At 41.1% G+C, this 13,266-nt stretch overlaps 1 protein-coding gene across 2 annotated transcripts in view; it reads right to left on the bottom strand.

Annotated features, from left to right (window-relative positions):
• The window catches only part of slc9a7 (solute carrier family 9 member 7), a 29,803-nt gene extending 17,853 nt beyond the window's left edge, over positions 1 to 11,950 (bottom strand). The window contains exons 1-9 of one of the 2 annotated variants that reach the window (XM_028588029.1): positions 11,522 to 11,950; positions 7,346 to 7,548; positions 7,182 to 7,259; positions 4,951 to 5,027; positions 4,307 to 4,419; positions 3,461 to 3,566; positions 2,878 to 3,019; positions 2,616 to 2,721; positions 1,089 to 1,177 (exon numbers count right to left, since the gene is read on the bottom strand). In XM_028588029.1, coding sequence (XP_028443830.1) covers positions 1,089 to 1,177; positions 2,616 to 2,721; positions 2,878 to 3,019; positions 3,461 to 3,566; positions 4,307 to 4,419; positions 4,951 to 5,027; positions 7,182 to 7,259; positions 7,346 to 7,548; positions 11,522 to 11,804 — 1,197 coding nt within the window. In that variant the 5' untranslated portion in view covers positions 11,805 to 11,950. The remainder of the gene's footprint in view (positions 1 to 1,088; positions 1,178 to 2,615; positions 2,722 to 2,877; positions 3,020 to 3,460; positions 3,567 to 4,306; positions 4,420 to 4,950; positions 5,028 to 7,181; positions 7,260 to 7,345; positions 7,549 to 11,521) is intronic. The other variant, XM_028588031.1, reaches the window with a different exon arrangement.
• Positions 11,951 to 13,266: the final 1,316 nt, after the last annotated feature.

The following is a 13,266-nucleotide window of genomic DNA, read 5'->3' on the forward strand; positions in this document are numbered from 1 at the left end:
GAGTCTTAAAATGTTCAGGCTCAGCAATGGAATTCAACAGAAAGTTTCCCACACTGCACTGCTTAGTCCCCTGGCTGGTTCTCTGAGCTAAGCGCCTCGTCTAGTCCCTCAGAATCCAGAAAAGCTTTGGGAGTTTTTTTTTCTCTTCTCTCCCAAGCTAACAGAGTGGCAGCCATGACGATAACAGAACTGACTGCATAGTATAAAACAATAGATATGACATGCCACTCTGACTTGGGATGGAACCATACGGCAGCCATCTTACCTGGGTCAAGTTTTAGACTTTGTCTTTGGTCATTGGAACCTATGGTGAAAGAGGCTCATGTTGTCATTTCTGTACCAGTATATTAATACTGTTTTTTATTCAAAGTAATGAGCCTAAGAAAACTGTACTTGAATTTTGAATACTATAGCTCCATGAGAACAAATCATGCGTTCAATCATGATGATCTCATAATTATACATATATATATATATATATATATATAAAGCGACGCAAGCCTCCCTGGTCTCTTTGGTCCTTTTTGGTAAAGCAATAGGTGCTGCACAGCTGCTAATATAGTTGCTGCCCATAGGTGACACCTGTAAACAAAACCCAGGTAAGATGGCGGACGGTCATTAGTTATGCCGTCATGTCTCATCTATTGTTTTATATCTATGGTTGACTGCATCTATGTTGCTCTGAGCTGGAGGCACAGGAGGAGGGCAAACGATAATGGAAATGCAGGAAGAAGAATTGTCACCATTTCTGTTTTTAATCTATAAGGGAAGGCACTTTAACCTTGCTGTTGCAATAAGCATGTGGAGCTTTCTTTGAAACAGAGTAACAAGAGCCTGCTGGAATACTTGGAACACTGATTCCAAAATGTGTCACGTCTACGTGCTAATCTGCACCCTGTCCTTAAGACTGAACCCCCTCTGGGAAACAGTCGTGTCAGGAGGGGATGTCCTCGGACAACCCCGATTAAGGTCACAGCAGGCTGATCATTGAGCCATCTGGCACCGGGGCCGAGCTTTCATACTATCAGGGGATTCAAAATAGTCCAAAATAAATGGGGCTGCATGTGCAGGAAGTGGTCAGATGCTACCTGCTTGGTGCGTATTGTGGACTCCGCAGAGAGGTTGTTGTAGGTGTAGTGAGCCTGCGTGATGCCACAGAACAGCACGGCCACGACGCCTGTGAGAGAGAGAGACAGACAGACAGACAGACAGACAGACAGACACACACACACCCCTTAATCAACGACTTAAACACAGTGCACTGAACAGCGTGGGCTGTATCATTTGAATATACAATTGACAATTCACATATTTAGAAACATCAGAGCCAAAGATAAGCTTCTCAGTCCTCTTGTTGCTTTGACTGTGTATTATAACATCTGTTGATTTCATCTGCTGCACATCTGCTACTTAAGTCTCTGTCACATGTCGTTTGCGTAACAGACAGATTCAGTTCTCTAAGGATGGTTTACCAGCACTTAGTTTAAACTGCTTATAATTAAGTTATTCAGCATAAGCAACAGCTTGGAATTACACACACACACACACACACACACACACACACACACACACACACACACACACACACACACACACACACACACACACACACACACACACACACACACACACACACACACACACACACACACACACACACACACACACACACACACACACACACACACACACACACACACACACACACACACACACACACACACCTCAAGGTTCTTTTGAAATACCAGGTTTTCTTTCATTTTACATAAGGGCCGGTTTACTGTTCACGGGAAGAACTACTTCTGTGTCATAAACTGGTATGGCATTCAAAAGATGAGGGCATTTAACAGGCCGAGAAAAGATGAAAATTAGTTGCTTTGTGTTGAAAAGCAGGATCCAGTGTTTTTAGAGCTTGACCCTGACTACGGACAAAAAGTAAGCTTATGTCGGCCTCTGCTGCTTCAATTTTGACTAATCTTTTCTTAATCTGTCTCTTGAAAGTCTTCCAATTTACAAAACTAAATCACTGGCATACCCATTTAATGTTCTGTCTTAGGGAAAAAAAGGTCCACAAACTGACAATTAATACTACTATAAATTCAAAAGAAGTTTAATAAAAGTAATGGAATAGCTGGAGAAAAAAAAAAATTCACTTTTTTCCCCGCATTTCTTCCCAATATATCACTATTTGGATATGGACGTATTGTTTTTTTGCACCCGAATAGTCACTTTAAGGTCCTTGTAAGTCAAAAGCAATCAGACTTGCTCTTTTAGATTGACGAATTTCCAGAATCTAAAGCAGGTACAATTGTTTTTTACTTAGCATTTTCTAGATATAGACCACTGAGAATCTTCACAATATTTGATTAATTTAAATGCAGGGTTGGTAACTATTTCCAATATACACTTTTTTATATATTATTTGAAATGGTCTTTAGACCCTGACAGCAATAACACAATACCTTATTGGCTCTGAAGTTTTTTAATATTACCAACCCTGCCTTTAAGTCAGATAGAAGTCTGAAATCTTTTCAGCATCCTGACCACAGCTGTGTAGTGCCTACTTCCCAAATTGGAACCACTTCCTTCAAAGGAGCGCCCTGAACACAGCTCACCTGTGAAGCCACAGGCTTCGGCTAGCAGGAAGGTGCTCCAAGACATGAGGAAGAAGAGGGCTGTCTCCAGCAACGGGAAACAGTGCAGCTTGGTGAACTTGGTGACGTGGAAGTCGAGTTAAAGACGCAAACACTTTTTTGAATCCTATAACACACCTGTTGCATGAAACTCGAATCAATCCGGAAATCTAGACTTTCTATGTATGTATGTATGTACGTACGTATGTATTATTACTTCAAAGTAGGTATCAGAGAAGGATATGAGAGCGGTTACGACTCCTGTGGCTGCACCCATCACAAAGGAGCCGCTGAAAATGCCCAGGAAAACCCCCACTGACTTGAAGAAGGCTGAGGCATCAAACATGTGTGTGTTTGCTCCACTGGGCTGGTAGGCCACAATAGACCTGAAATACAAAAACAAAGAGACATGGCGTGGCAGGTATTTTCAGTATGTGTCATAAATATACCAATTTGCCAACAATGTCTTGAATTGATTCACACATACATCTCATTTTGGCTTTTTTTTGGAAAATACAGTATATGCCAATTTGTTTGCATTTCTACCAAAATGGAATACAAGAATTGTTCCTAAAACAAATCTAATATTAGGTGATTTGTAATCTTCCAGTAGAGGGAGGCAGAGTGCTGTCTGTCTGTCTGTCTGTCACAAAGGATCAGTGATGCAAAGCGTTGCTGCTCTGTCTCACACTTTAGTGTTGAATTTCAACATCAGAAGGGAAAAGGAGTTAAGAAACCATGCAGGTAGAAACCTTTACCTGGAGTACGAGGAAGAAAAATGTTTAGTTTCCCAGATGTAGGTTTGAGAAGGCAGAAATTTGACTTACGAGGAAAGTACAATGGCCACTGCATCATTCATAACACTTTCTCCAAACAGCAGAGCGTACAGATCCCCATCTGCGTGGAGCTCATTGAAGATGGCCAACACAGTCACTACACACAGCGATGAAAGATAGGAAAAGCATTCAAAAATCATCTTAGTTTATGTCAGGGCTGTGCAATTAATACAATTTTGATAGCGATTTCAATTTCAGCCCCTAATGATCACAAAAACAATGTAATAATGAAAACAATTATTTTGCACATTACGTTTTGCAAGTAACCTCTTATTTTGTGGGGTGCCCGGGTTTGATTCCAACCTGTGGCCCTTTGCTGCATGTCTTCCCCCTCTCTGTACCCTCTTTGCCGTCTACAGTTGTCCTATCAATTAAAAGGCATTAAAGCCCAAATCAGAAATCAGAAGGCCTAAAAAATGCCCCAAAAGTAAAATAATCTTTGACATGAAAGGGGAGAGAGAGGGGGAATGACATGCAGCAAAGGGCCGCAGGTCAGAACCGAACCCGTGGCCGCTGCGGTTAGGACTGAGCCTCTGAATTTGAGGGCGCGTTCTACCAGGTGAGCTACCCAGGTAGCCTGAATATTTTTTTTATATTATTTATTTTAAGGGGAATTAGTTCAAATGGGAAAATATTTTGTTGATTTGTTTAACTGTTTCACTGTTTCATTTAAGTCCAATAAATGAAACAGCTTTCCAAAAGTCAATGAGCAATCTTGTTAAATAATGTGATTTCAATATTGACCACATTTTTTCCATAATTGAGCAGCCCTAATTTATAGCATATATTTACAACCATAAACTGCAACATATGGCTGTGTGGCAGCATGTGTCCTACCTGGATCTGTGGCCGAGATGATGGCACCAAAGAAAAGGCAGTCGGTGTAGTAGAACTTGTCAGTTAGCTGTCCGACCACTTGCATCAGTTTGACCACACCGTACATCAGATTCCTGAAGACGAATGTCCAGGTGAGAGGAGAACATTAAGGATCAAACAGTAAACAACAGCAGGAGTTAGGCCTGTAACAATTATTACATAATCGCCGTTTAATTGCTAACATTAGCCAAAGTCTTAAGGGGTATGACTGGTAATTGTTGATTTTGTTTAGATATGCCAAATTGTAATTATATAAGTGATTATTGGTCGGACTATATATTTTTAGGATTATTTTAATTGTTGGCCCTTGACCCCATATGTTTACTTCATTAGGCTGTGTATTTGTGTTATTACATTATCTGGATCACATAACAGTGATATATAATCAAAAGATGTATCCTGGAATCCATTCAAAACTTTAATTTGTTTTAAAAAGTAATATAAAAAATAATAATTTTATATATATAATTTTTTTTGACTGAAAGAGACAATTATATAGTTAATCGCAATTATTTCTGAGACACTTAATTGTGCAGCAAAATTTGGAATTGTTACAGCTTTAGCAGGATTTGATCATTAAGTTCCTGACATCTCATAAAACTCACCCAATAACAAAACATGAGATGGCAGTCCCAAGAAACGCATAGGTTATGATGGAGCCCAGATTCCTGAAGAAGTGTCTCTGGAAAAAGGAGAATAAGATAGGGAAAGGGAAAAGCACATGTGATTTACAAGTTTAACAAAAGCAGGTACAAAGTTAGTATTACAAAAGTATTACACACTGAACTTATTTAACTTTCCTTATATAAGACAAATTTCTTTCAACACTTTCAACAAACGCTTCAGGTCAGCAACGGTAACTCCCAGTCAAACAAGGCTAGAAACACAAACCCATGTTCAGCTGTTTGACTTTGTTAGGAAAGCGAGGAAGAATCAATAGTGTGTAATTATGTTCAGGATGTACATGACAGCTCCCTGCCTGTGGCAGCACGGTTAGATGACACACAGCTAATTATGCCAACATTTGCACATCAGTTACAACCCGGTGGGTTTCGCTACAGTGATCTAAAGCAGATGATTAACTAAATCAACACATTTACTACCAAAGAGGCACACAAACGGAGCCATGCACAGCAACTTTCTCTCTCTAAAGCTAACTCCCACTACAACAGATGATTTAAAAAAAACAGGCTTTCCTTTCCTAGGCTTCCTCTTTCCTCTTGCCAGTTATTTGACTCAGCAAATTCCATCTCGAAACACAATTTCCCTAGAAAAAGCCTGTCAATATATACTTTTGCAGTATAAACTGTCACGGAAAGATTCTAGAACACTGGAAATTGAACACCTTTGTCTTGGAGACTGCTGGTTGGACAAAACAAGCCATTTGATGTCATCTTTGACATTTTGGTATATTTTAAAAAGGTACTAATAGATTCATTTATTTGTAATGGCATTAGTCATTTGCTGCAGCCTTACGGTACATATACACTCATCGACCACTTTATTGCTAGTACCGGGTTGGAACCCCTTTTGCCTTCAGAACTGCTTTAATTCTTCACAGCATAGAATCAATAAGTTGCAGGAAACATTGCTCAAAGATTTTGGTCCATATTTACATGATAGCGTCACGCAGTTGCAGCAGATTTGTCGGCTGCACATCCATGATGCAAATTTCCCGCTCCACCACATCTCAAAGGTGCTCTATTGGATTGAGATCTGGTGACTGTGGAGGCCATTTGAGTTCAGTGAACTCTTTGTCACGTTCAAGAATCCGGTTGGAGATGATTTGAGATTTTTGGCACATTTCTGCCGGAAGTAGCCTTTAGAAGATGGGTACATTGTGGTCATAAAGGGATTAGTCTTGCTTTGCCAGACCCTCCTCCAAAGCCTTTGAGAAAATGAAAACTCAGATGGGCCAATCCGGAATCTTCCCATTATGACGTCATAAGGGGGAAAGGTTACCTCCCCTTTCTCTGCTTTGCCTGCCCAGAGAATTTGGCCCACCCATGAGAGAGAGAGAGACATCATGGCTTGCAAACACCACTAAAAACTAAAAAAACACTTTGGGATGTAGTGAAACGGGAGCTTCGTGCCCTGGATGTGCATCCCACAAATCTCCATCAACTACAAGATGCTATCCTATCAATATGGGCCAACATATCTAAAGAATGCTTCCAGCACCTTGTTGAATTAAGGCAGTTCTGAAGGAGAAAGGGGGTCAAACACGGTATTAGTAGGGTGTTCCTAATAATCCTTTAGGTGAGTATGTATGTATGTATGTATGTATGTATGTATGTATGTATGTATGTATATAAAAAATTGGATAAGGCTGAGAAACGCCCTCACTATAACAACATAGATCAGATGTCACCAGCAGATGCAAGCACATTTCACTCTTATTATTTCAATGATTGGGGCACTAAAGCACCTGTACTGGAGATCTACAGTACAAGTTGTACTGTACAACCCACAATCTCATACATAAAAAAGTACCACCTGCTGTAGTTCACACACTGTAAATATGGTGATGAATTAAAAATTAAAAAGCACAAAGCCATCCCAAGAATTCCCCAATTACAACAAAGCTGTTGCACTTTAACAATCAAAAGCAGAAGCTGTTCGTGTTGTCAGCGTCAGCCGTTTTTATTTGCCAGTGCAAAAGCCAGAGAGGAAATGAAAGACATCTGCTCTGGACTTCCCCTCAATAGAGCCACTTATGTTCAATAACCACTGAACGCTCTCTGTGTGGACTATGAGGTTTATTCTTAGCTTACCATCTGTCCAATGAGACAGCAGTTTGTGGTTAGCAGATATGCCCACCTATGATGCACCTCACCTTCTTTAGACTGTACCCAGCATGGAAAATAATTGGAGGCAGCAATATGTTGAAGAATACTTCAGGGTCAAATGTCACCTGGAAAAGATGAGAAATCAAACGAGTTAACAGGGTAAATCTGGCAAAATAAGGACTGAGGATCTTTGTTTCTTTCTGACTGTTACCTTGCGCAGCATATCATTCTGCTCCACATTGTGAATCTCTCTGGAGTTGATTTCGCCTTTGAGGGTGTACTCAAAGAACTTGCCGCTGACATTAAGCAGCAGGGTGCTGACAGGTCCTTCCTTCAGCGAGCAGCTCGGGGGTGTCTTGTTGTGGTAGCTGGTGGCAGGGATGCCATACCGCAGAATCACACCTACCAGCAAACCTTAGGGAATCAGAGTAGAGAATCTTAAGTGAGACAAAAAATGTTCATTAAATATATGGCTTTAGACTCATGGGTATAGCCTCAGCTAATGCATGTGATAAATAACCTAAAATAAGAAGTGTGCAATTAATGACATTTTGGTTGCGATTTTGGCTCCTAACGAGCACAAAAACAATGTAATCGAGAAAAACAATTATTTTTCATTTTGCAAGTAAACTCTTATATTGTGTTATGTTCTGAAGGGGAATTCAAAAAGTTAAACGGGAAAGCAGTATTAAGGGAAATTTCAAAGTTCAAGGTGTTTTCACTGTTGATTTAACCGTTTCACTGTTTTAAACCACTTTTTCACTGTTTAAAATAAGTGTGATTGTGATTTATTTGCATAATCTAGCAGCCCTACCTAAAATGACACAAGCAGACGCCACCAAAATAATACTCATCCAGTCAATTGCTCAACGTTAGATCATTTCCCAGGTGCGTCTGCTTTACAAGCCCCCGGGATCAGGCAGTGACACACCGAGAGCAGCAGAGCAGAGGACGAAAAATGGGGAGATGGTAAGCAGAAGCTTGTGGGGAGAGCTAAAGCCAGGAAGAAAGGAACGAGGCAGGCAGTTAGAGGACATAAATCCTCTGATCAGACAGCAGTTATCTGCAAGAGACAAGGCAAAGCAAAGCTGCCAGCACTGTGCTCACTTCCTACCAGAGGAGCTTAACCTCGTACATCACACTCTGGCTTCGGCCTAACCCACAGACACATATACAGACACAGAAACACAAAAATAGGGTAGACGTTGAGGGATTCTTGAAAATGAAACCGCCCGTCTCAATTTCTTGCCAAAAATACTCAAAAATAGGTCACAAAGTTTGGGTTATTTCCAGCTGCTATAGTGGGAGATTTGTATTTATTATTTTAACTAGGAAGTACCATAAAAGGTAGTCTAGGTAACTGATCTCATCCTGGATGACGGGTGCGCCATCTGCCCATCCTCTGAGTGTAATCCTGGACTCCACCTTCTCTTTCTACACTCACATCAAATCCATCACCAAATCAGCCTTTTTCATCTCAAAAACATCTCCAGACTCTGGCCATCACTCTCTGACTCCGTGACAGAAACCCTCATTCATGCTCTCATAACCTCCCGTTTGGACTACTGCAATGGAGTCCTGTCTGGGGTCCCCAGCAAAACCCTAGACAGGCTCCAGTATGTCCAAAACTCTGCCGCCAGGGTCCTCACCCACATCAAGACCTGGCAGCACATCACCCCAACCCTCATTCATCGTCACTGGCTCCCAATTAAATCCCGTATCACAAAATCCTCCTTCTCACCTACAAATCCCTCCATGCCCTGGTCCCACAGTACCACTCCGACCTCCTCCATCCTCCCCAAAACCTGCAGTCCTCAGACGCTGGTCTGCTCTCCGTTCCCCACACCAGACTCTGTACCTTCAGAGACAGAGCCTTTAGTGTTGCAGGACCATCCCTCTGGAACACCCTCCCAGCAGATATCCAAAATGCTACATCCCTGGACATTTTTAAAAAACTCCTGAAACACCACCTGTTTACCACAGCCTACAACCTCCTTTAGCTTAGCCACAGTAATTCTGTAAAGTGTCCTTGGAATTCTTAAAAAGCGCTATATAAATACAAGTTGTTATTATTATTATTATTATTATTATTATTATTATTATTATTATTATTTTTCCTTGACTTTCCACTTCCGGGATTGCTCCGTTGCCTTGGGCTTCCTTTGTATTGGGGTTCTAACCTCCGGTGGATTCATGAGGACTATGGTTAACTGCTCCTCAGATTTCTGCAGGGTAAATCCAGACAGCTAGCTAGACTATCTGTCCAATCTGAGTTTTCTGTTCTACGACTAAAACTACTTTTGAACGTTCACACGTTCCACCAAAACAAGTTCCTTCCCGAGGCTATTTGGCAGCGGCACAGCAGCTTTTCGCCTGTGCTTAGCACCGCTCAAGATGATTGTGATTGGTTTAAAGACATAAACCATAGCACGTTTTTCATCCATCCCCGGATGCTATGTGGAGTAGCCAGACCCTCCTCCAGCGCGCTTTGGAGGAGAGTCTGGCAAAGCAAGACTACATAAAAGGTAAATGAGCATTTAATAGGATGCCTATCCTGCATGTTCTTCCTTTAAATTGATACCAAAACCATATTTCAACATATTCTGAATCACTAATTTGTCTTGATTGCCATGCCACAACAACCAACTAAATATACCAACTGCAAACACAAGGTTTCCTGTAGCGTTTGCTCTTTATATAGCAAATCAATATTGGGACAAGGTTTCCACTTGCCAGCACTTTTATACCAGTGATAGTCCAAAAAACACAGTGTGCTCTAACACAATGTCAATTTTAACTTAATTATATCAAACTGAGTTAACCAAAATAACATTTCTAAAAGGATGGGAGTTTTAACCACTCAACAGAGATAATAATATACGTTTAATATACTAATTCCACATGTGTATTAATGTGTATAACACATAATGTATGTGCGCATAAGCCCTACACCTGGAGTAAAACGATGTTCCCACCTCTGGAAATAGTAGCCTAAATCTTTTCTGCAATATTCCGTTTTTGACTTTACTGCCAGGACATGGTCTACATTTGTGAAGCTGCAAACTGAAAGTAGCTACAAAGGCAGCTTACCTTGAAAACCAACAACAGTTATCTTTTTAAGCATAAAAAAAAAAAAAAATCAAAGTCTATCTTCTTCATGTGACATCTGTGGTTAATAAGTGACATTTGTAGCACTGACTGACTGAGATCATTCTGATAAACTATGCTGAAAAAAATAAATACAGATGTGGTTCTGAGACATTATTACTGAAATAGTTCAGTTCAGCATTACTCGGCAGACATTGCGACAGTAATCGCGGACTCTGGTCATGTTATTGCATCATGTAGTCAGATGATAAAAGACAGACTTTGTTTTTCTTTGTATCTGCCACCCTTCTGCTGCCAGTTAAGTAGACTGACCACTGCTTAGGCTATGTAGCATTGTAGTCTATTCAGTGAACATTCTGCGCTCATATGGATGAATGAAAACAAAAAACTCACTGCCACAGAAATAGACCTACATGCAGACCCCAGATGATGACTATGATTACCGAATTCCCCCACTGGGGATCAATAAAGTAGACTGATGAATGTGATAAACTTTTGTTACCTTTAATTTTGTAGCCTTTTACAACCAAAGACCAAGGAAATCTTTTATTTTTAAATGCATGATGATGTTGGTTAGATATACAGTAGTATTGTATCATAGCATTTTGAGCAGCCAATTAATGTGGAGAGGGAGTATATGCAAAACATGTCTTTTATATATTTTTCCTTTCATATCATTTCTTTTCCCCATTGTCCTGTTAATTTCTTTGAAAGCTTGAGGATGTATCAAATATTTTAAATAAAAAAACATAGTGGTTGTATTAGGCATTTCAAGAGGATACCCTAACAACAAAAACAACAACAACAACAACAACAACACTTGCATAAGATATTGTATATCTTATTGGTATAATAGGAGATAAAACAATAGGATATAGGCCTAGTATGAACGCTGTAATCTAATGTATTAGCCTACACTTCAGATATGGCAGGCTACGGATTCCCAGTCAGTCAGTGATTATGCTGCACATGCAGTAGCCAGCCTAGTGGAGAGAAGACGAGGCTGAGCAACCGACAGACAGCACCTTCTAGAAATTAGCACTGGCCCAGACAATTAGTAGCAGTGTGAGCTGGTGGAAATGCGGAGGCGCCTCGGTGCATCTGTTCAGCTTTAAACCATCTCTGAACCTTCAGCTAGGCTCTATCTGCTCGCCGTATAGGCTACAACCACCAGGGAGACTGACTAATCATGCAGAGCCTGCGGGAAGGTGGTCGTGGTGGTAGGCTAGTTGTGAAGGAGAGAGTGTACGTGTTTGTGTATTCAACATATGAGCCTCACCGTAAATCATTGCCAGTCCGGTTTCGTGAAGGAAACGGACCCGTCTGTGCTTAAAGAGCCATATGGTGAGAATCGTTAAGGTCAGCAGTAAAATGAATGTCAGCAAATTAACGCTGTCCTGTCGGTGACTTTCCTCAGCCTCCTTCTCGGTGGTAAGTTCTTCCATTCCGCCATCCTCCGCCTTCAGTCCTGACACCGCGCTCACGAATATCCAAACGACGGGCATCATGGTGTCCAGTGCGGCGAAGGCTCCGCTCCGCTTCGGTTGTCGGACAGCGTCCATGGTGCAGGATGATGCTGCTGCTGCTGCTGCTGCTGACAGCACACCGCCTCTATGCCATGTCACTGCTGGAAGGTAGTGTTCGCACAGCTGAGCCGACTGGGAGTACAATCCAGTGTTGGTGGTGGACCGTAGACTGGCGAGTTCAACCTTTTAAAGGTACACTGCACGATGTGAAAAGTGGAGGAAGCAGCTCCGGAGACTGCGCTGCCCTTGTGGAGGAGACCAAATCACAGCCTCAAAGTCGACCGATTTCAAGCTGCTAAGTCATTGTTTTGAGACTTTTTAAATTTTTTATAATCAAAGTTTTTATTTGTTTTTCCATGTGAGAAACACACCACATTTAACAACATAACATCACTAAACACACACTAGGCTATACAGCAAGCTGGGCAAGAAAGACAGAAAAACAACAAAAATGTACAATTAAAACACATACACATAAATAATAAGTAAAATAGGAACACAAAAATAAATAAGGGGGTTGGCTGAGATCGAATTAGGCTTGATAAATATATTAATTATGGGGCACTAGTCAGTTCAAATTGAATAAAATGCAGGAAATGAGACCACTCCTGGTAGAATTTACCCCTTCCATCATTCAGTCTTGCAATAAGATCTTCAAATGAGGCTGTGTCTGTCATTAACTTCAGCCAGTCTGTAAAACTAGGCCTTACTTGGCTTCTCCAGTGTCTAAGAATGGTTCGTACTGCAGTGATAAACCCAGCTAGTGAAATCTCTGGTGGCAAAAGGGACCTATCTCCAAGTAGACACAGCTGGCAATGGTGTGGCTAACCAATCTGCAATAGTTTTAAAGATTTGTTTCCAAAAAGGAAAGACCAGGGGGGAATGTTCTGAGACTTTGATAAATTTGCAGTTCAGTGCTTGGTCAGCTTCAAAACAGGAAACTCACATGAGCTGTGCGTGGATGTCAAAAGTTCAGGCTGCAAGAAAAGTAGGCTAGATGAAATACCTATTTGGATAATGTGGCCTTGTTAGTGGGGTCATAGGTGGGTTGATACCACAGGGCCACAGCTGTAGGGGGGGCCAAAAGGGAACCAGAGCAATATTTATATTTCTATGACCAAGACTTAAAAGCTGCACTAATCAATATTTCTATATTATCAGTGGATCAAACCCAGGGCCTTCATCAGCCCAGGGGCCCCTGTGGTTAATCCAGCCATGCCTTGTGCTAGCATGTGTGCTGGTTTCACACTGATTTAATGGACTGCTCCTAATATTAACAGTCTATGACTGCTCCACTGCCTTTTTCATGTTATATACTGTATTTTCCCAGTGGGGTTCACTGCAATCAGTACTGCTGTGAGTTAGAAAACCTTGTGGATGAATAAAGAGGATTCATTTCTTCAAATTAATTTAAAACTAACTGACTGACAGGACCAGCTGTTGTTAGGGGGCTATGTTCACAAGACTTCAAGCAACTTACCTCAGCAGTGTGTTTTTT

This window comes from Perca flavescens, chromosome 9 (genome assembly GCF_004354835.1).
Source record: "Perca flavescens isolate YP-PL-M2 chromosome 9, PFLA_1.0, whole genome shotgun sequence".
NCBI classification, from domain to species: Eukaryota; Metazoa; Chordata; class Actinopteri; order Perciformes; family Percidae; genus Perca; species Perca flavescens.